General features: G+C 49.8%; 9 protein-coding genes across 9 annotated transcripts; 3 read left to right on the top strand and 6 right to left on the bottom strand.

Moving 5' to 3' along the window:
• Positions 1–171: 171 nt before the first annotated feature.
• N7503_002762 (putative mRNA processing protein (Mss51)) lies at positions 172–1,850 on the top strand (the record flags this gene model as incomplete). The annotated part of the gene is made up of 3 exons (XM_057062309.1): positions 172–1,033; positions 1,113–1,770; positions 1,823–1,850. The coding sequence occupies 3 exons, from the start codon at positions 172–174 to the stop codon at positions 1,848–1,850; spliced, it is 1,548 nt and encodes a 515-aa protein (XP_056926271.1).
• Positions 1,851–2,585: 735 nt separating this feature from the next.
• On the bottom strand, positions 2,586–3,026 carry N7503_002761 (putative extracellular serine-rich protein; the record flags this gene model as incomplete). Its single annotated transcript, XM_057062308.1, has 1 exon — positions 2,586–3,026. The coding sequence occupies one exon, from the start codon at positions 3,024–3,026 to the stop codon at positions 2,586–2,588; it is 441 nt and encodes a 146-aa protein (XP_056926270.1).
• A 639-nt stretch (positions 3,027–3,665) lies between these two features.
• Positions 3,666–4,619, bottom strand: N7503_002760 (uncharacterized protein; the record flags this gene model as incomplete). Its single annotated transcript, XM_057062307.1, has 2 exons — positions 3,666–4,137; positions 4,285–4,619. 2 exons carry the CDS (start codon positions 4,617–4,619, stop codon positions 3,666–3,668), a joined length of 807 nt encoding a protein of 268 aa, XP_056926269.1.
• A 686-nt stretch (positions 4,620–5,305) lies between these two features.
• N7503_002759 (putative Ras family GTPase (Rab4b)) lies at positions 5,306–6,494 on the top strand (the record flags this gene model as incomplete). The annotated part of the gene is made up of 4 exons (XM_057062306.1): positions 5,306–5,375; positions 5,425–5,489; positions 5,562–5,596; positions 5,650–6,494. Exons 1-4 carry the CDS (start codon positions 5,316–5,318, stop codon positions 6,492–6,494), a joined length of 1,005 nt encoding a protein of 334 aa, XP_056926268.1. The 5' UTR covers positions 5,306–5,315.
• Positions 6,495–6,781: 287 nt separating this feature from the next.
• On the bottom strand, positions 6,782–8,011 carry N7503_002758 (NAD(P)-dependent alcohol dehydrogenase; the record flags this gene model as incomplete). Its single annotated transcript, XM_057062305.1, has 3 exons — positions 7,988–8,011; positions 7,791–7,913; positions 6,782–7,708 (listed from the first exon to the last, which is right to left on the bottom strand). The coding sequence occupies exons 1-3, from the start codon at positions 8,003–8,005 to the stop codon at positions 6,782–6,784; spliced, it is 1,068 nt and encodes a 355-aa protein (XP_056926267.1). The 5' UTR covers positions 8,006–8,011.
• Positions 8,012–8,616: 605 nt separating this feature from the next.
• N7503_002757 (FAD-binding oxidoreductase) lies at positions 8,617–10,563 on the top strand (the record flags this gene model as incomplete). The annotated part of the gene is made up of 4 exons (XM_057062304.1): positions 8,617–8,860; positions 8,909–10,183; positions 10,237–10,412; positions 10,471–10,563. 4 exons carry the CDS (start codon positions 8,617–8,619, stop codon positions 10,561–10,563), a joined length of 1,788 nt encoding a protein of 595 aa, XP_056926266.1.
• A 37-nt stretch (positions 10,564–10,600) lies between these two features.
• Positions 10,601–13,397, bottom strand: N7503_002756 (Het-C domain-containing protein; the record flags this gene model as incomplete). Its single annotated transcript, XM_057062303.1, has 3 exons — positions 10,601–10,856; positions 10,918–13,014; positions 13,066–13,397. 3 exons carry the CDS (start codon positions 13,395–13,397, stop codon positions 10,601–10,603), a joined length of 2,685 nt encoding a protein of 894 aa, XP_056926265.1.
• A 1,317-nt stretch (positions 13,398–14,714) lies between these two features.
• Positions 14,715–16,349, bottom strand: N7503_002755 (uncharacterized protein; the record flags this gene model as incomplete). The annotated part of the gene is made up of 1 exon (XM_057062302.1): positions 14,715–16,349. One exon carries the CDS (start codon positions 16,347–16,349, stop codon positions 14,715–14,717), a length of 1,635 nt encoding a protein of 544 aa, XP_056926264.1.
• A 517-nt stretch (positions 16,350–16,866) lies between these two features.
• On the bottom strand, positions 16,867–18,483 carry N7503_002754 (histidine phosphatase family protein; the record flags this gene model as incomplete). Its single annotated transcript, XM_057062301.1, has 4 exons — positions 16,867–17,299; positions 17,359–17,463; positions 17,524–17,641; positions 17,706–18,483. 4 exons carry the CDS (start codon positions 18,481–18,483, stop codon positions 16,867–16,869), a joined length of 1,434 nt encoding a protein of 477 aa, XP_056926263.1.
• Positions 18,484–20,907: the final 2,424 nt, after the last annotated feature.

The raw sequence follows: 20,907 nt of genomic DNA, 5'->3' as shown, positions 1-20,907 counted from the left end.
GTTTCCGTATCGCGAGGCATGTATAAATTCAGATATGAAGCTCCATCAACACACCTGATCTACATGATCCCGAACTCCACTTCTCGTCACGTGCACGGGATCATTCGAGGAAAAACGACCAGTTCAACCATCAGCCCACTGACTTCCCTCTGAATCACCCCACAACTCACAATGGCAGGTGGTTACACTTGTGTCCAATGCCTCCAGGTGCTCCGCCAGGGAGTCCGCGCCCCTACGCCCTCGGCTCGCCTGCAGACCCTCGCCCATTCGCGTCGGAGATATGCTGCGTCTCCGTGGATTCGCAGCTTTGGCTCGGGACGTCACAACCGTCCATTGGATAAATCACCAGAATTGAGTCAAGGAACTGGCAAGTCTGCCTCCGCGATCAAGCCTACCTCTCCCCCATCGCTTGCACACCGAGCAGCCTCCACGGCCTCCGGATCCTCCATCGATTCATCAGCTATTTTGCAACCGGATAACCTCTTCCATTCCTTCTCCAATTCTCCCTCGCCCGCGATCCGGAAACGCGCTGCGTACATAAAGGAACATGCCTATTGTCCTCACCCCGACCACCAACAGACTCGTGCCCCTATGTCGCCGCATGACCCGGAAGCACGAAAGACAGACGGAGCCAGCTTGCCCCCCGCCCACTCGCATTTCGAATGCCCTGACTGTGGTGTCCCTGTCTACTGCTCTGAGGGCCACTGGATGGACGACTTCGAGGCTCATTTGGAGGTCTGCGATACTCTTCGCCAGATCAACGAGGACGACCATGATCTGCACTCTGGCCGCTTCTTCCCTGAATTCAACTACCCCGGTGTTCAGGATGAGAACTTCGTGATCAACATGACAAACTGGGATACTTTCATGTACACGCGCGAGTTCGAGGCGGTCAATTCCGATCGGTCGATGCGTCAGGTTACCCGCATGCTCACCTACCCGCAGACCATTGCTAGTGTCCTGCACGAGCTCAGTCCGTATAATGTGCGAAGCAAGAACCAGCTGACACCCGAGGGATTGAAGAGTTTGAGTGGTATGTTGCAATTCGAAACCTACGCTACTACGCCCTGATTATCGTCTATATACTAATGGAAGGATTTCCCCACGTTTAGCTCTCCGATACTCTCTGCACCCTCCGCGTACAGGTGAAGATGTTGACGTGAAAGGTCTGCGCCTGAAGGCCCCTCCAGTCCGACTCTTTATCCTGGGTGCCCGTGCGGAGTCTTCTCTGCCCCGCGAAGTCTGGCTGCAGCTCCAGTACATGTTCCCCCGCTCCCTGCTTCACCTGATCTTCATCGGTCCCGAGAGCATGACCAACCGCGACGCCGAATACCCGTTGCCAGAGCGCACACCATCGAATCCCTTCGGTGGAATTGTTGAGGACCGTCTGGGTGGCCAGATGAAGATCACCACCTACGTTGACTACTTCCACACCATGTACAAGGCCAACTACTTCCAACCCTTCGATCCCTACCTTGACTGCTTCATGCTCTTCCACCCTGGTTTGGGCCACCCCGCCAGCTCTGCTGAGTGGCAAGAAACCCTCCCACAACTGCTTGAGACCAAGGTCCCCATTCTCTGCACTGGATACACCCAGTGGGATATGGAGCGCGATATCAAGTGGGTCAATGAGAAGTGTGCTGGCGAGTTCGATATGCTTCTCGAGCCTGGTGAGAACATTTTCCGCAGTCTGCGTTGGGATCTGAATGACCAGGACCCGCATGATGTTTCTTGCGGTAACTGGGGTCTGTGGGGATTCCGAGGCAAGAGGTATGTTATCACCCTTCCGAAGTTTTAGACGGCTTTGCTAACTTTGATATAGATACGAGGCCACTTTCAAGAGCGAATAAGTAGCGCCGCTTCCTGTATGATATTACTTGATTTTTCATTCTGGAGTCTCCAATTGAGTTGGAGACTGTGTAGTAGATAGACATACCTAGTCCCCTCTGAAATATGTACTATGTTTTGCGAATCACGTGTTAAAGCTCTGATGTGATGTCAGCTACGTATAGGGACTAGTGACCGTTGGACCTCGTATTTCGAATATTATGCCAAACACAGCAGGTGATATCGGAAATTAAGGACCCACTAGCAAATAAGGGATAAGCTTTACACTATTGCATTCCCTCCATGATCTATAACCTTGAAGGTACTAAAGCAAAATCTACATCGGAACAAGATGACATCCAAGCCAGCAAAGATGATTCCATCAAAGCCGTAAAAGGGCTGATTAATTCCCGATCAATCCAATCGCTAAAAAATTATAAAAACATGGATGACATAAAGAGGTTGGCGGAAGATAAAAAAAAAAAAGGGTATAGGCATGAAGAATTCGGAGAACACATCACAGCAGCCGTGTGCATCAACGGATGCAGAAATAATAGAAATATGTATGACTCAAGGTGGGCAACCAAGAAGAAAGAACAAAAGCCCTATGTAGAAGAAATAAGAAATGTAGTGACCATCCTAGATGGTATGTGATCCGCAAGCATAAGCCGCGGGAGTCTGCAAAGCAGGTAGGTGGGGTTGATCTGAAGATCCGACGCGTAAAACGCGCATATTCAAAAAGCTTGGGTGGATCCCAATTAGACCATCAGCAGACCGGCAACAGCGAGAACACCCGCCGCGACGGCACCGGGAAGCTGGCGCGAGGCGGCACCGGTAGCAGGGGATGAAGCGGCGGCAGAAGCGGCAGCGGTCTGGGAAGCCTCGGTGGAGCCAGCCTGGGTAGGCTCAGCAGCCTCGATGGGGGCGGAAGTAGCCTTGATCAGAGGGGTGGAGCTGGGCTTGACACTGAAGCTGAAGCTAGGGGTAGCGCTAGGACTCGGGGTGTAAGGAGTGCTAGTGCGCAGAGGAGTAGAAGTCGAGATCGGGGTCGAGGTCGAGGTCGAAGTTGGGCAAGGAGTCGTGTAGCCCGAGGGAACCAGGGTCATAGTCTTGGTGACAGTGACGGCTGGTGCGGTGACAGTCTCCGCAGCAAGTGCGATGGGAGCAAGGAGCAGAACGATAGTCTTGAAGAAGTGCATGATTGCGATGTTTGTTATATATTGAGGTGGGTTTTGGGTGTTTGAGATTGATTGATCTGGTAGTCTGATTGATAAAAGAGTGTATGCAGCGGGGAGAAAAGAATGCGACAGCCCGTGTGCTTGGAGAGATCAAAAACGAATGGCACTGAGATCAGTGAAGAAGGAAAGAAGAGAAATGAGAAGTCTGTTTTGCTAAGGGGCGGAAGCGGGAAATGAAGCCCAATCTTAGGAGTACACTTATCTGTGTTGGGTTTAGCGGCAGACGTAACCGCCCCAGCGACCACTGGAATGTGCCATTACTCCGATGACGATAACAGAATTCGGTTAGAAAAAAGGAGTTATAGAATGAAATTTCATTAATCAGTAGAGTAAAAATGCTGCAATGATCCCGCCGGGGTATTTGAGGCAAAAAAGCGTAAAGAATATAAGCCAAGCCCATCAGTACTGTACGAGCAAGCAATCGTCAAAAACATTAGAGAACGTTAGGGGGCTTGGCAGCATGCGCAATCCTAGCAGAGCTAGGCATTATAAAGCGCAAGCCAAGAGAAAACAAAAGGAAAAGAGAAAAAGCAAAAAAAGCCGTGCATGAAGCCTCGTGCGCTTTTCATCGGGGCCCCTTTAGCCCCCATCCTCGGCTCATTAGATACTCCACACCGTAGCAAGCACTATAGCCGCTGTCGCCCAATACCCACTGGCCTGCAACATAGTCGCCATGGCCCCTGAGGCGGCAGAACTGTCAGCAGCAGTGGTTCCATTGGCCAGGGTGCCGTTGATGTAAATTTTCTCCGTGCCATTGACCGTGGCCACTCTCACCACGCTATTATTCGTGGGCTGGGTGCCGTTGAACAAAGACTTATAATAAGTGCTGTTATTATTATCCTCGCAACCACACTCCTGGTACTCCTCACACAGACATGACACTGGCAACGACGTGTTCTTGTTGGTGTCCTCATTGGTGTAGTTGTAATTGTGGTTGTAATTGTAAGCGTAGACGGGATGGTACCAGAGTCCGGGAAAGAAAGCCACGGCGGCCACTGGTAACAGGAATGGAGTGATTCCTAGTGCCGAAGAGCCGGCTCGATAAGGTGTAGTTGCGCCTCCCGCGTAATATCTGTTTGCACCGTAAGTCCTGTGTTTTGGAAGTCTAGGAGAACTGGTCCCTGCGTAGGACGAGCCGGACCCGTATCCTCCATAGGACGAGCCAGACCCGTATCTGTTGCGAGTGGAGCCATATGTATCATAGTAGGATTTATCGTACCTTCCGCCGCCATAAGATGCTGCTGTGCCTGAACCCTTGCTGGTTGTACCGCCAGTATTACTGGTAGAACCGGTTTTGCCTGTCGAACCACTTGAAGAACTCGATGAACCCGAACTTCCGCTGCCACTGCTGCTACTGCTGCTGCCGGAACGACCTCCACTGCTTCCACCGCTGCTCCCGCTGCTGTGGCTACCTCCACCACCACGACGCTTCTCTAGTTCCACTTCATGATCCCCAGGAACTTCAAAGACCGCGAGGCCTTGAGAGTCCGTCGGTAAGGAGGTGACTCCGGTGGAGCACAAAAGAAAAAGCGCGGTCGTCAAAGCCAACTTCATGACAGGTGAATATTCCGAGGAAATTTGGATGTGTTGAGAGGAGACGGTGTTGCAAGATGAACTAAAAGAAAAAAAAGAAGACAAGGAAAGGCAACACAAAGCAAGCTTTTGGCTCTAAAAGGAACTCTAAAAAGAAAAGTTACCAAGTTCGGGGTTGCTTTGGGAGCGGAGACCCTGACGATCTTAACGAATACGAGGGCCCTGCACCGCCACTTTATTAACTTACTGTAGCATGGTAGCAATTTAAGGGAATACTTCATTGGCCCACTGTCAGCCTCTACAAGGCGCAGTACAATAGTACGGCCTTTATGACATTTTATGACATATGCATGGTATCAATGCCCATGTGCTGCGCCTACATGAGAGCCAATCAGCTTAAAGACATGGGGAATTCCATGGTTAGGCTTATGTTCATAATCGTCGTGAGAGACTGCATTTATCCATTCAGCCTCATGTCGTATCCACGCCAGACAGTATATCTCTAGAGAGATTATAGGAGTTAAACGTAATGTTTTCCAAATAGTCAATAGAATCATAATTCCTTATCCAGCGTAAAATCAGCTAGTAAATTCAATAGCGCCTAAATCCTAGGGCAGTTATTGGCGGTCGGGGATTAGGTACTGATCAACCCAATCACTCAAGGACCTTGAGGATCACCTCTTCTTCCTCTCAACACCCTTTTTTTTCACTGTCTCCATGCGTTCTAGAGGTCTCTCTGCCGCCTCTTCTGTCTCCTCAGTTCCTGATCAGGATCAGGTAAATCCCGTTCCTCCCCCCCTGAATCCCCTATCTAACCATTCTCTAGGAACTGGGGAGCATGTACGATTATCTAGCCAAAGTAATCCTCCTAGGACCCAGTGGTGCGGGGAAGTAAGTTTCACCAGGAAGTTCAAAGAAAAGCAGAGAAAACGGCGATTTCTGACCGTTCGGGTCTAAACTCAGATCCTGTGTGCTACACCGATTCGTCAAGAATGAATGTACGACCACCACGAGACCTTGCCGATCGCATCTAGCTAACCCTTCTCCCCAGGGCGAGTACTATCATCACAGACCATCGGCGTCGAATTCTCTTCCCGCATTATCAAGCTAGGTACGGGTTCAAGACGGAAACGCATAAAGCTTCAGCTTTGGGACACGGCCGGCACGGAACGATTCCGATCCGTATCTCGATCCTACTATCGCGGTGCAGCCGGTGCCATTCTCATCTACGATGTCGCCTCCTACCCTTCCTTCGCTGCCCTCCCGACTTTCTTGATGGATGCGCGAGCCCTAGCCTCTCCGAACTTGACTGTTTTGCTAGCGGGGAACAAGGCTGATCTCGCCGATCATACTTCCGAGGTACCCGACGAGTCCATGCGAGCCCCGCCATCGTCGAGTAGCTCCAGTAAACAGTCCTCACTGCCCTTCGATGCCAATAGCTCCATGCGCTCGACAAACTATCTGGGCACTGGAACACGTATGACGGCGACATACGCTGAGGATCGGGAGGTGAGTCGGGAGGACACGGCTCGTTGGGCGGCGCAATCGAATATCCCTGTCGCTGTGGAGATCTCCGCACTGACTGGAGAAGGTGTGGAGGAGGTCTTTCACCGACTTGCGCGGATCATCCTCACGAAGATTGAGTTGGGTGAGATTGACCCGGATGATCCTCAGAGCGGCATTCAGTATGGAGATGGAGGACTGTATGGCCACGGCACCAGCGACGCTTCAAGCATTCGGAGCAGAGCCACATTAGAAGAGAATGCCCTGCCACTTCGATCGCGGCGACGAGGCAACAGGCCTGACTCGGCGGGTTGGAAGGGTGGCATGAGAGAATGGGAAGATGTGTTTCGCTTGGGTGGTACTCAGTCCCGACGAAACAAAGGTTGTTGCTGATATTATAGGGTGATCTCTTTTATTTTCATTACACTTGTTTTGACATGTCTTTCGTTGAATCCCTGCACGATACCCCTCTTTCGATGTTCGTTCATGAATTTACAGATGCTTATTTATCACAGCCTACTGGAAATGGGAGCTTGTCTTTTGACCCCAAGATATCGAGGGCGGTGGACTTCTCCTAGTGATCTCATGGACAAACTAATCGCAATACTTATTTTGTGTTTCATTTCTCATTTTTTATCTCATGAACCACAGCCGTATAAATTAGGTGTCACCAACATCCATTACGCATCAATGCCGGCAATGAGGGTCTTAATACCCTTTCCAGCCTTGACTCCCACGAAAGCCTCCTCAGCCTCCTCGAACTTGACAGTCCCTGTGATCAAACTCTTCACATCCACCCTGCCGGATGATACCAGATCGACTGCTAGCTTGTAGTCACCGCTGCCGTAGCGGAAGCTTCCCCGGAGGGTCAGCTCTTTAGAGCAGGCGGCCATGATGGGGAACTGAATCTCGCTCCGACCCATACCACCCTGCACGTAGGTGCCACCGTTACGGAGGACATGGATACCAGTGTGCACCGACGGCTCCGCTCCAGAAGCATCAATAGCGACATCAGCACCAGCACCCAAGTCATTCTCCTTGTTTAACCGCTCGGCATTCTCCAGTGCGGCCACCTTGCTAGGCATGAAAGTGGAAGTGGTTGCGTATTTCTGAGCGAAGTCCAGACGAGGCTGCTGAATATCAACGGCAATAACCTTGGATGCTCCAAAAGCGGTTGCGACAGCGCAGCACAGCAAACCAACGGGACCGGCACCAAACACCACCACTGATTGACCGGGGCTAACCTGAGCCTGTCGAACAATGTGAACTGCAACAGCCAACGGCTCCATGAGGGCGCCCTCCTGGAGGGACATGCTCTCGGGGAGCTTGTAGCAGAAATCTTCGGGGAGAACATAGTACTTGGCTAGGGTTCCATCGTATGGGGGAGTCGCCGCGAATCTCATGTCCTCGCATAGGTTGTACTTTCCTCTCTTGCAGGGTTCACACCGACGACAGCAGGTACCAGGCTCCATGGCGACGCGGTCGCCCACCTTCAATGTGGTGACCGCCGATCCAACCTGAGTAATGATACCCGCAGACTCGTGGCCCAACACCATTGGGTCCTTGACCACAAATTGACCGATCGAACCGTGCTCCCAGTAGTGGACCTAGCGATCGCGACACATCCCAGTCAGCTATCATCTCGTCACACCGTATTGCGCTACCCCGCATCGAACCTATTACACTTACATCGCTACCACAGATACCGGTATATTTGACATTGATCAACACATCGTGCGGGTTCTTGAGCTCTGGAACGGGACGGTCTTCGAATTTAACCTGGTGGATTCCTTGCAGGACAAAGGAGAGGTTCTACAAACTCTCGCCACGTTAGCCAAGTTCAATCCGGAGAGAGAGGGGCGGTGAATGCCTTCCATTTTACTTACCTGAGCGGTGGAAGTCATTGTGTCAGATAGGGGATGTGCTGGATGAGTGAAAGAGAAAGGAAGTAGCAATTCTATGGAAATAAATATCCAATACCGGCAAAATGTGGAATGAACCGAGCTGGTGCTCCCCGCAAGTAGCGGATGACCTGCCCCGAGTGGATCCAATTGGGATTTTACCCGCGGGGGACTTTTACCCGATTTTGCCTATGTCATCTTAACGCCACACTTGATCACGAGGAGCTGTTGTTTTTTACAGAGTCGTGCATTTAAATATGAGCGCGGCTACTGAATGATTGGTATCAATTAAGATTCTAATCCACGAAGAAATGGATATAAATATATAAATGTGAAACAGCTATCCAACGGATCCTACAACCAGCATGATGTATGCAAAATCACAAGAGACTTACCGCAAATAAAACAACAAATATTAGCATAGATATATAATACTTCACATATGATTGAAACACAAGCTTATAGCTTATATAGCTATACATAGTTGCTGTTGCGTAGGTCTGGGCCCGTGCATGCCAAGCCCGGTGCGGAGAATCGAATATCGTGCTTCCGCCTCTTCACTTAGTCACCGTTTGGATGCTTAGAGCTTCGCATTGCTCTTACATCCTCTAGCCATGGTGCACCCACATTCCATCGCCCTTAGAGGGGCATTGCGCAGCCTTCGAGCTCGTCCAACCCTCCCACAACAAAGATTCTTCGGTGTATCGGCCCGATACCAGGAGAAGCCGCAGGCATCCTTCAAGAGCCAGCTCTACGAGAGTACCCAAGCACGTCTGAAGCGCGAGCGGGCCGAGCAAGAACGTTTTGCGCAGTACCAGACTCAGTCCCCCGGTGGCCGGTATGCCGCCCTACTCTTCGGTAGGCAACTCCGTCCCTCCCGAACGCACCGTCGCTAATTCTGCGCAGCTTTGGTCTTTTTCTCCACCGGCTCTTACTATCTCGGATCGCTTAAGCCCGCTGCTCTTCCCTCCTCGTCTACAAGTCCACTTGTGGATCTAGAACCGGCTCAGCATAATGTCTCCCCGTCAAACCTCCAGGCTGCCTGGTCTGATTTCGTGGAGATTCTGGGAAAAGAAAATGTCTCGACTACTCCGGGTGACTTGGACTCACACGCCGGCTCGGACTGGTCTTCATACTCGCTGAAGGAAAATGAGAAGCCTTTCTTGATCCTCTACCCCTCTACCACTGAGGAGGTGTCTAAGATTATGAAGGTCTGCCACTCGCGCATCATCCCGGTTACCCCGTACTCTGGCGGCACAAGTCTGGAGGGTCATTTCGCTCCGACTCGTGGCGGTGTCTGCATTGACTTCCGTCGCATGGACCGCATCCTGCAGCTGAACAAGAGTGACCTCGACGTTGTGGTCCAGCCGGCACTAGGATGGGAGGAATTGAACGAGGAGCTTACCAAGGATGGACTCTTCTTCCCCCCCGACCCAGGCCCCGGTGCTATGATCGGTGGCATGGTCGGAACAGGCTGCTCAGGAACTAATGCGTACCGCTACGGAACGATGCGCGAGTGGGTTCTCTCGCTGACCGTTGTCCTGGCCGATGGAACAGTAATCAAGACCCGTCAACGCCCACGCAAGTCCAGTGCTGGATATGACTTGACCCGGGTCTTCATTGGTAGCGAGGGTACCCTGGGTCTCGTAACGGAGGCAACCTTGAAACTGACCGTCCGTCCTCAGAGCGAGAATGTGGCTGTTGCCAGTTTCGCTAGCATTCAGAATGCCGCTGAGTGTGTCACTAAAGTCGTTGAGGCTGGTATCCCCGTCGCAGGAGTGGAAATTCTTGATGACGTGCAAATGAAGTGCATCAATGCTAGCCAGACCACTAGCCGTCAGTGGAAGGAGTCTCCTACCATCTTCTTCAAATTCACCGGAACCCCATCAGCCGTTAAGGAACAGATCAGCATGGTTCAAAAACTCGCTGCCAATGCTTCGGGCAAGTCCTTTGAGTTTGCCCGTGGTGCGGAAGAAATGAAGGAACTCTGGAGTGCCCGCAAACAGGCTCTGTGGAGTGTGATGGCCATGCGCAGAGGACCGGAAGATCGCGTCTGGACCACCGACGTGGCTGTTCCAATGAGCAGACTGCCCGATATTATTGACGCGACTAAGGAGGATATGACCAAGAGTGGTTTATTGGCTGGAATCTGCGGTCATGTTGGAGATGGAAACTTCCACGGTAAGCATTCTTGCTGCTTATCAGACAAGCAAAACATACTGACCGAAAACCAGCAATTATTCTCTTCAATGAGAGCGAGAAGAAGGTGGCCGAGGGAGTGATCCACCGCATGGTCAAGCGTGCCGTCGAGATGGAGGGAACCGTGACAGGAGAACACGGTGTTGGTCTCGTTAAGCGGGATTATCTCGCCCACGAGCTGGGCGAGACTACAGTGGATGCCATGCGCCGGGTAAGTTCTTACAAATATTCATTTCATCTACTCTAAACCAAACTAACATCTATTGCAGTTGAAATTGGCTTTTGATCCCCTGCGTTTACTCAACTGCGACAAGGTTATCCGAACAGAGCAGCCAGCTCCTGGCGAGATCAAGGAGTGGTAGTTTTGATGTAGATATACTTCACAAAATATAAATATACTTAATCTGAACCTGAACCAGAATGCTCATGGTGGTGATGGTGATGGTGTCGGCGATGTCGGTGAGAATGTTCATCATCGCTACCACTTCGGGATCCTGAGCGATCCCTGGGTGACTCCTCTCGAGGACGCCGTTCCACATACTCTACTCTCTCCTCGAATCTCTCGCCGTAGCCTTCTTGAGGTGGGTAGCTAGGCCTCTCAAACTCATCGAAACCACGTGGTGGTGGCGGTCGTCCATAACCGGGTTGATGGCCCCTGTAAAAAATTTGATCAACGACTATATTTCATCGATTGAAAATCTTGTAGAAAGACTTACTGTTCAAATCCTCCACCATATCCAGGCTGCTCCATGGGCGGGAAAGCAGAACGCGGAGGTCCGTAGTCGTATCGCGACTCGGTCTGCACATATTCCGTTTGACTACTTTCATGATACTCCTCTCGTCGCTCCTGTCGATGATAAAAGCCTCCATCCTCTTGTTGCTGGTACTCCTCGCGGCGATAGCCCTGCATAGGAGGAGGGTGCATGGGGGGATTCGGTGGATACTCAGGGCGAGCATAGCCACTGGCATACTGATCGGTACGCTGCACATATCCATCGCCAGCATATTGATCGGTACGCTGAACATACCCATCACCGACATATTGGTCAGTACGCTGAACATACCCATCGCCGGCATATTGGTCGGTGCGCTGTACATATCCATTACCAGAGTGGTATTCCTCGTGAGAATGTGATGGAAGCTCGCCACCGGTCGACTCGTCCTCACGACGACTGTGGTGCCGGCGACGACGGGAATCATCATCACTATCATCATTTCGTCCCCCGGAGCTTTGTTGACCGATGGCATCGTTCAAGACCATAGATCCCATACCACCAACAAGACCACCAACCAGTCCACCGAGTGCTCCTCCTCCCAATGCTTGCGAGGCAATACCCTCGATTCCACTGGACTGAGAGTCTCCACCAAAGTTGTTGTTGACTTTGGGTAGAGCGAGAGGCTTTCCGCAGCCATGCCCACAGTCCTGAACACCTTCCTTATGATTCTTGCCCTCGAGAACACCATCGCGACTCAGCTGTTCGCGGAGATAGTCTTGTCCCTCACTACCCTTCTCATTCCACCACTCCTCAACCGTATTGAACATGATAGCACGCATTTCGTTCGCACCGTCGTCACCATACTCGCGGAGAGCGGGGTGGTGGAAAACACCAGTAATGATTCTAGTCAGTGTTCGATCGATATCGGCATCTTCGTCATCCCAGCACTGCATCAGCTGAGGGACTGTCCACTTGACAACGCTAGACGCAATGCGTCCAGCTGGCTCGTTGAGCACGTTCGAGAAATGGTCTTTAGACAGCATTGAGTGGGTAGGGTTTGATGACGAGTCATCATTAAACACGATATGCTGTTGTTGCTGGCTACTTTGGATAACCTCCGAGGAACCAGTTTCAAGCTCGGATTTGACCTGCCGAATGATGGGAAGAACATAGGGAGCGATAACGGAAAAGACGAAGATGGTAATCTCGCTCTGAATTTGTTCAATCAACTCCGGCAATACGGGGATTTTCTCAATCGCCTCGTTGATTGCTTTCAGCATTTTGTCATGCCACTCCAGGACGGGGTAGATCTGTTTCTGAACATCTTCCAGATAACGAGTCCATTCCTCAGGCTCTCGTGGAGAGACACTAGGGGTATTGTGCTTGGCTTCATCGGACTTTGCCTTGAAGTCATCCATTTGGCTTGCGTCGGCACCACTGTCGCCGAATAGTCCGCTAGGAATCTTGCTCAACAGTCCCTGCAGGACACTCTCTGATGAACTATCATTCTCAGATTCAGCGATAACACCCTCCAGCGACTGCATCTCCGATTGCGTGGCTTTATCGGTGAATTCACCCAGAACCGAGTGAAAGAAATCGACTCCACCAAAGGTTCCGGTCACGATGGGATAGACCATGTCGCGTGCACCCTGAACTTCCAGCATGGTGTCGCGTCCAACATGCGGGAAGACATCGGTCTCCCCAAGTTCAATCAGACTCAGCTCAGTATAGTTTGAGTGGGCGGCATAGTCCTCCAAGCAGTGCAGGCCTGTTCCCAGCAATCGAAGGGCCTCGTATAGATCGTCTTTGTTGCCGGAACGAGCATAACGACGACCGTACTTAATCGAACGACCGAGGACATTGCGGATCAGATTCGCCGAGGTGTCGATACCCATATCTTCGGATGCAATGTAGTATTTCAGGCCTGTGCGTGGATCGATAGAGAGTTCCCGCTCCTCGTCCACCGGCCCTCGCAGACGTGTGTCGTAGTTGCGAGCATCATCCCCCTCCGCATATCCCTGGGGATTATCAATATGTTCCGTAGGCTGATAGCATCCGAGTCGTTCCGTAGTGACCTCAAACTCGCCAGTACCGTAACTGTCATCCTTCATTAGCTAAATCCCAGGATCTCAAAGCTAAGGTACTCACCCAAAGCTCATAAATCCAAGCACCCAAATCAAAATACGAATAGCTTCCGCACTGACATATTTGACGGTACCGACATCAACAGCTTGACTGTAATCCCGCAGCCAGTTGCCAAAGTAAACGCGCTTCACATCCAATTTGCTGAATTTCTGTCCACCCGCTCCACGGGCCAGGAACAGATTCAAGAGCGCATCTTCGATATCACCGTGGCGCCAATTCTGACCTTCGATCGAGGCAAGTGATGCGATGTTCCCCGCACCGAAGCCATATGCCTGGCCAGAGATGGCGAGGATAATAAAGAGAGAGAAACACAGGCTCTGTATAGATGCACCCATGATAGATTCGGGGGGTTGTGTTATGGTTAGGTGGGGGAGAGAAGGAAGGAAGTGTTCATGTTTGACGATCACAGGATAAGAAAAGTCTGCCCAATGCCGAGAGTGTACCCATTTGTTTGGCGGGGAACGCGATTGATACGATTCTTGGCTGCAGCCCGTGTAACATTTAGCCCCATTTGAAGGCTTGGCGCGGACTGAATTGGAAACTGGGCCACGAGTACAAGGGCAGGACGTAACTACCAGGTACACCAAGTATTTCTGGATGTAGTAGTCTCATCCTTCAGAGCTGTAGGGTTCAACTTGCGGAGATCATAAGCTTCAAGAAGTCTATCTGAGCTTTGTATACCGTGAATCTACTCCGGGAAATCACTTGATTACATCGGGCATGGGCTCGCACGTAATTCGGCAGGTACAGTAGGTTGACTTCCGCTTCAAGTAGTTTATTCTTCACAAGTTAGCCTTATGCTCAAATTGATCCTGACTAGTATTATTTAAGCCCATCTGTGCCGCAAACGAGCGGAACTATAACCTTATATGATGCCAAGATTTGCCCCTCGCTTACTCATGAAAGGGTAGCCTTCGTGGATGAATAGATAGATCTCTGAAGTATTGCGAGACATTCTCGAGAGATATCGTATGCTAAACTCATAAATCCAAATATAAATCTTTAGATAGAGTGGTACTTTTCAAACAGCGTTTTTAGTGGGTGAAACTCGTCCATCCATGCCGATGCCGAGGTCTTGGCGACATACGTGGCTTGGCGCGAGTGCTCATGCGCCAAGACGCAGGAAACTTGGCCAATGGAACTGCAGATCTTGAACAATCAGCGAGACATCAATCTGACTTGCATAACATGAATCTCTTTCCATTTTCAGTACTCCACCTTCGCCGCTTTTGCTGAGTGAAACTGACCATGGAAGATATACGGCGGCCATGAAGTTGACTCTTGACAAGGAACTTGAAAGAGCTCATGATGAAATACAAACGTGCAGTTTAAACAATGTGAATATCATTTAGGACCACGTGCTCTGGGCATCTACAACAGGGACAAGATGACAAATAATCCTAGTTGAAAATGATGGAAGATCGCTTTGTGTCCGTTTGTGAATTACTGGTATTGAGAAGCGCCGGGATGCTTCTTGAAATTGCAGTATTTACAATTGTGAATATGTGCCGAGTCACGAGAACTGGTTTGAATACAATGAAACGTGAGGAATGTATGAGATAAAGAACATTCTCCGCAAAGGTGGAGTAATAAAAAGAGCTCAAATGAAGCTTGTCACCCAAGCATCTCAACGGCAGGGCAGGAGAACTGGCCTAGAGCTCATCCTTGATATCTGGCAATGAATCCTTGACCGCAAAGTGTGAGGCACAGGTATAGCTCTCAGCCAGATTAGGATCGCCTTGGCCATCATACAAAGAAACCAAGGGGAACTGGCAGAGGTTTCGAGAAACAGTCGCACCATTCGCGTTTGTCGTCTGTGCGGGCATTGTGTCTGGGGCCTTGCCTTCCTCCACCCAGGCGACAAGTTGACTCAACGGATCCACTGGAACAGGCCCAGCACCTCCTTCACAGTGTCCAACACCGGGTGCCAGGAATAGGCGATAGAATTCGTCAACATCCACCCCAGACATAGTTTCCTTCACACGGTTATAGTATTCGGTTGTTCCTTCAGGGAAGATGACAGTATCACCCACGCCGTGCCAGGTAAGGAGTTTTCCCCCTCGTTGACGAAAGGCAGATAGATCCGGGTTGTCAGTTCCGATAATATCATGATACTGAGCGGCGGAGTACGCAAAGAGATTCTCATAGTCAGAGTAGGTCAGAGTCGAGACGTTGAATTTGGGATCGCGCTTAATAAAGAACTTGGTCCAGTTTTCGGTGATTGGGAAGGGAATTCCAACACGCTTCCCATTAATCTCTGCATTCATGGCAAGACCAAGGCGTTGAGTTTCATCATAATACGTTCCATAAGCAAGCCCGTACCAGAGGAAGCCTCCATCTGCCGAGCGTGGGCCTTGGTGGAGCTTTTCAATTAATGCAGCCATAGGCTCAGTGATGGTAGAGCTAATCTCGTCACAAGTGGCTTCACTACCCACCAAGCTGAATGGGTCAAATTTGCAATCATCCTGGTTTTCAATGACGCCATCAACGACGCCATCGAGACCATCGCAGGCAGCGATACTTGCATTGACAAAAGCACTGTATTCGCATCTTGTGGGGAAGACCTGTTCTTGGTTCATGACAACCTGGCCCCAAATCTCAGCCGGGATAAACTTATGCCAGTTAATAGCAGGGGCATTTGCCATAATGCCATCAAAGTCTTCGGGATACTTCTGAGCTTCCATGTATCCTTGTCTGCCACCAGTAGAGCAGCCATTCCAGTAAGAATATTTGGGCGGTTTGCCATAGAAAGAGGCTGAGACAGATTTACCAACAACCGCCAAGTCATGAAGTGAGCGGGAGGCAAAATTGAGAAACAGGGACCAATTGATATTTCCCTCGCTGTCAAGTGCCCATGCCTCTGGTGACATGGAGTTTGGAATAAACCCTCCATCTGTATGCGCTGCCGCGTAACCCTGGGAAACTGCAGCATGGATACCTTCTTCTCCTTGTCTCATTGCAAATCCTCCACCGCCGAGAGCTTGGAATCGACCATTCCATCCTGTTAATGGAAGTGATACGTAGACATTGACTTGATCATTATCACCCAGATGCGATAATGTTATAGTCACTTCACAGAAATCCGGCGTAATAGTTCCACCATTGATGGGGTCTAAGTTGCCCAATCGCTCTTCGGCTGTTGTCGATATTACTAAAGCACCGGGTACGTCTGGCACGAGCCCAGAGGAACATCTGGATCCAATCGCATGGACCCCAGATGCAAATGACGCTAAGGCAAGAGCTAACAGAGGGAGTGACTCTTTTGTTCTTCTGAATGTTGAAAACATTTCGATATTCAACCCTGAATATGATAGACTTAAGCAGGGTGGTGGAAAAAATAGTGTCGTGCGATAGGACAGAGGGTAAACCGAAGATCAGAATACTGAACAGTTTTATATGCTAAAAATAAGTGACCACAATCAAAGGATATGCAGCGACAATGAACATAATTTTTGCGTGTATTCAGGGCGATTTGAGGGGTAAACCCCTGTATCTCCGGGGTGCAGACGCCGTGTGGGGCCCCGGAATCTCGATTCGGCATCGGCAACATGGCTCGGCTTTTCTTTTCCCATTTTTGAGACCTTATGCAGTTATACATTGACGCGCGATCGCTGTCATGGCAATCAAGAACGGCAAATGTTCCAGGTATAACATTCCCATTAGGGTCACTTGTGATTGAGAGGTCCCATCTTCCATTGTTCCATTATCTAGTTTAATATTCCTTTTCTACCGCCCATTGGTCATACAATCTATGTCTTGATAGGTCACTACTGTGCAAAGATATTAGACGCCTGCCGTCAGTATTCAGACATCGGTATCGGTAAGCTGGGAGCTAATATCACCAGTCTGGTAGTTGAGGTTGGTGGTGGTGTTGTAGTTCCAGAAGAAGTCCAGGTATTGAGGATACGAGGAGTTGGTCTCGCAGGTCTCATCGAACTTGGGGGCCTTGTCGACGATAGCCGAGAACTTGGCAAGCGGGCATGAATAGCCCGGTCCGCTCTGGCAGGAGGTCCATGGCACGACCGCCTCATTGATAACAGCACGGACATAGACACCGGCCTTGCTGGCAACAGTGGCGTTGCAAGTCATGCGCTCCAGGGTAAGGTGACCGCCCATAGGAACAATGTCAGAGACCTGATAGGTACTGGGGAACTGAACTGTGTCATTAGGGAGATGCTGCGCGGGAGTGTCCAGTCCCAGAGCAGCGATAACGGGGGTGATGTTGGCGTCGTGGGCACTAGGCAGCTGTCAATACGATTCCTCTAAATATTGGGGAAGGGATATAGGTTGACTCACAAGCTCCAGAACATCGATCCAGACTTCTCAGGACCCTCTTCCATTAGGACACGAGTGGCGTTGGCGTACACCTGTCCATTAGCCATTTGGTAGTTGCTGCCGGGTCTACATTTATATAGAGTGATTAGTGACGAATTTCAGCAGCTCGAGAGAGGAAGGACATACCCAAAACAATAGTAGTAAGACAAATCAAAGATATAGCTAAAAGCGACCCATTCATCTAGAGTGAAAGCATTCGCCCATGGTGTATAGGCACGGACGTTAAGCTCAAAGCCAGCCATTTCTAAACGAACGATGAAGATCAGCATAAGGTTGATAATGACATTAAAATATCAGTGGGTTCTTACGCATCAAGTAGTTGACATCCTTAGCAGTGAGCTCAAGTCCGGGATTCTGCTTGTTGAGGCGTGCAGCGGCAACTTCGAGGGGTGGAAATGTTGAGTAGAAGCGATCTTCATAACAGGAGTACTCCTCAAGTACTCCCGCAGCACACGTCGGCGTCAGGGAATTAGCTCCTTGGGTAGCGGCCTCTGGAATGATGTTGATAGCAGCACTGGTAGAGTAGTTGTAACCAAAGAAGCCTTGGCCGAAGTACCGCGCAGTCTCGATCACGCGCTCGTAGCCAGAGGTGAAAATAGGCACGACAGACTGGCCGTCCCAAAGGTGACCATATCGGGCACGGTACTCACTACCCCGACTGGAGGCATCAAGCAAACCTGCGTACGGTCCAGTGGTTGACTCCTGGGAGTATAGATTCGAATCTGGGACATAGTATGTCCACTCATTCATGAACGCGAGATCTCCGTTAAAGGTAGTAACATTGGCTCTCATTTGATTCAAGGTCTCCACATATAAATCACCAAAGCCTGAGTAGTCCGGGTAACGTTCACCGTGGCGCATAATCATAAAGGCTTGGTCGACCTCGCACCCATCGGGAGTGTTTCTACCCACACCATATGCTTTACGGTCAGAGTAAGGGGCGAGAGAGCTCATATATTTTAGAATGTTGTATCCATCATGGAAAGTCTGCGAGAAATGTTTCTCGCCAACTTGAGGGTACGCTCTCATGTTTGCAGAGGCCAGGGAGGCCAAAGCCAAGCCGGACAAAAAAGAGAGATTCAACATCTTGGCGATGAGGTTGATCGAAAAGCAGGGGAATCCGAGGTGACAATCCAAAGAAATTGGTCTATAGATGCATCATAAGATAGGGGTGCTTTTATAGTAATAATGCCCTGTACCTGGCCCGGGACCGGCATATGCCGCTCGAGCACGGTCATGTTTAATTGGGCCTGCATGACAGCCAACCGCATTTTTACTTTTTGCCGAGTCAAAAGTATGGAATTGTACATATAGCTGCCCCAGACGCATGTCAAAGCTTCACTGACAGCCCGAACGTGCATGCAAAACTAGTTGTCATTGGAGAAGGCGAAGTAGAAAATGGTGGCGTTCCTGGGCCAAGCTTTCAGCCTCTTAAGGCCAGGCCCGCACGTGCTACTTAGATCACTCTTGACTTGACGACTATTAGATCTGAACCCCTCTCATTCAGTGCGTGTAATTGTTTTCCCCTCGTTTACAAAGCACAATGTGGGGTGTTGACGGAAACATCCGACGAGCACGGACCTAATTAGGTTTATGCATAGAACTCATAGAACCCCTACAACCTGCATATGATTTGCATTGAATTCGCGTAAAGTCCTCTGGACTAAACCTAGAAGATGGGAGTTGAAAGCGCCAGAGATTGGATTTAGAATGTTGGGGTAGGAGTTCATTATTAGCCTATATTACGTGCCGTCAATATCTTGGTTTTAACTCATACACACAGCTTCAAGGAATTTATTCGGGATCCACGCTTTGCAGACAATAGCTTTGATCTTGGAAGTCTTGTCCAAACTACCTTTGCTTCGTGGTAGTGTGTCTGCTTCATAATCGGACAATAAAGAGCATCGTTCCCGTTCGGCTCGAGCCCAGTGCTTGCGTTCAGTTTTACGGCCAGAGCTTTAGAAGGCAGCCCCAAATTCACAAATTTGAAAAAAGGTTGGCAAAAAAATTCTGTACCTTAATTCTGTACCTTGATTAGGTACTAGGAGATGGTTGTTGGGTTGAGTCAACAAATTCATTTTGATAATGCGCTACACAATCCATTGATTCCTGCCAGCTAAGGTATGTTCTTGACACATGCAGCCTTAATCGCGTCCAAGGTTAGCACATGATGGGTTCTGGGTCTGTCGGAAGTGTTGGACTGGTTTGCATGGATTGGTTTTTTTGTCTTCAATAATCTGATTTAATGGGGCGCGATGTCGAGTATGAACACTCCCTCGCTCTTGTTCAATCCCAAGAATCCTTCTCTATTTATAAGTCCTGCCTCTTCCACTCGTTATCTCTCGTAGCCCTTTATTCAACACCACGGAATTCCAACTACATCACTAATTGCCTTTAAAATTTCATTTGGATAGAATACTATCTCATGAAGAACATATACATCACCTCGCTTGACACAACTTGATATGCAAGATTTAGTTTCATTGGAGCCAAAATAGACGTTTACATTCCAACTATGGGTAAGAAAAGGCACAGGCTAAGTGGCTGCACTTCTTAGTCACTTGAATGTTCTTAGGTTAGTCTATAGAGTATGGACCGAGTATATACATGGGTGTGTACTTGACTGTATTATCTTAGGTACTTGCGCCATGTATCTAAATAACCAGCGTAGCTTGCACGCTGTAGAGCACTGACTAAGCACTCAATGCGTGGTGGGGTTAATCCCCACGTGATAAGACTGAGCGTGCTGACGTCTACCCAATGATCTGGAAGCCTACATAACTGTAAGCGCCCTCATAAAGCGGCGATGGCCTAGATAGGAAGGCCCCACCCGGCAGACATTGCGCTGTCTATTAGGTGCATATTAAGTGTGCAAATCAAATCCGTTCATATGTCACGCGTGGTGCTCTGCATACAGATAAGGAGATCTAGACCAGATCTTTTGCCTTCCAACTTTGACTTTCGATCAGTAGTCAGTAGCCTGAAGTTAATAGAAGACAAGGTAATTATAAGAATCCCATTGACCAATGATAATATCATGGACACGAATCATTGGGAGAATTTTGGATTTGAACTCGGTTTAGTTGCTGAATCAAACCTTGGAACTCATTGCGACTCTCCGTCCTCCGTCTCCGCATGCGGGAGTCTTCGGCTTCACCGCTCCCTATTTCTCCTCTTTTTACTCCGTACCTTACGATCTTCCCCTTGGGGTCTTTTTTTCCTTTTTCTCACTAATCCATTCCCCTCCACCACTTAGCTAACTTGTGTGTGTGTGGCTCAGCTCTCCAAAATAGTGACTGGGGTTCACTGTGTGCCTTATCACACATGCGCCAGTCGAACACACGGCCCTCAGCTTTGTGATCTTCACCTTGCGCCCCCGCGCTTACGCTCCACACCCATTTCCTTGATGCTCGCGCCCCAGTCCTCGTGCGCTGCATACAAGTTGTTTTCCAGGCCCGGTTTTACCGACTGGTGATTTTATCGTCAAATTTTCACCCCGACCTCCTATTC

This window comes from Penicillium pulvis, assembly GCF_028828015.1.
Source record: "Penicillium pulvis strain IBT 33274 chromosome Unknown contig_12_segment0_segment0, whole genome shotgun sequence".
NCBI lineage: Eukaryota > Fungi > Ascomycota > Eurotiomycetes > Eurotiales > Aspergillaceae > Penicillium > Penicillium pulvis.
This window is presented reverse-complemented; position numbering and strand designations above follow the sequence as displayed.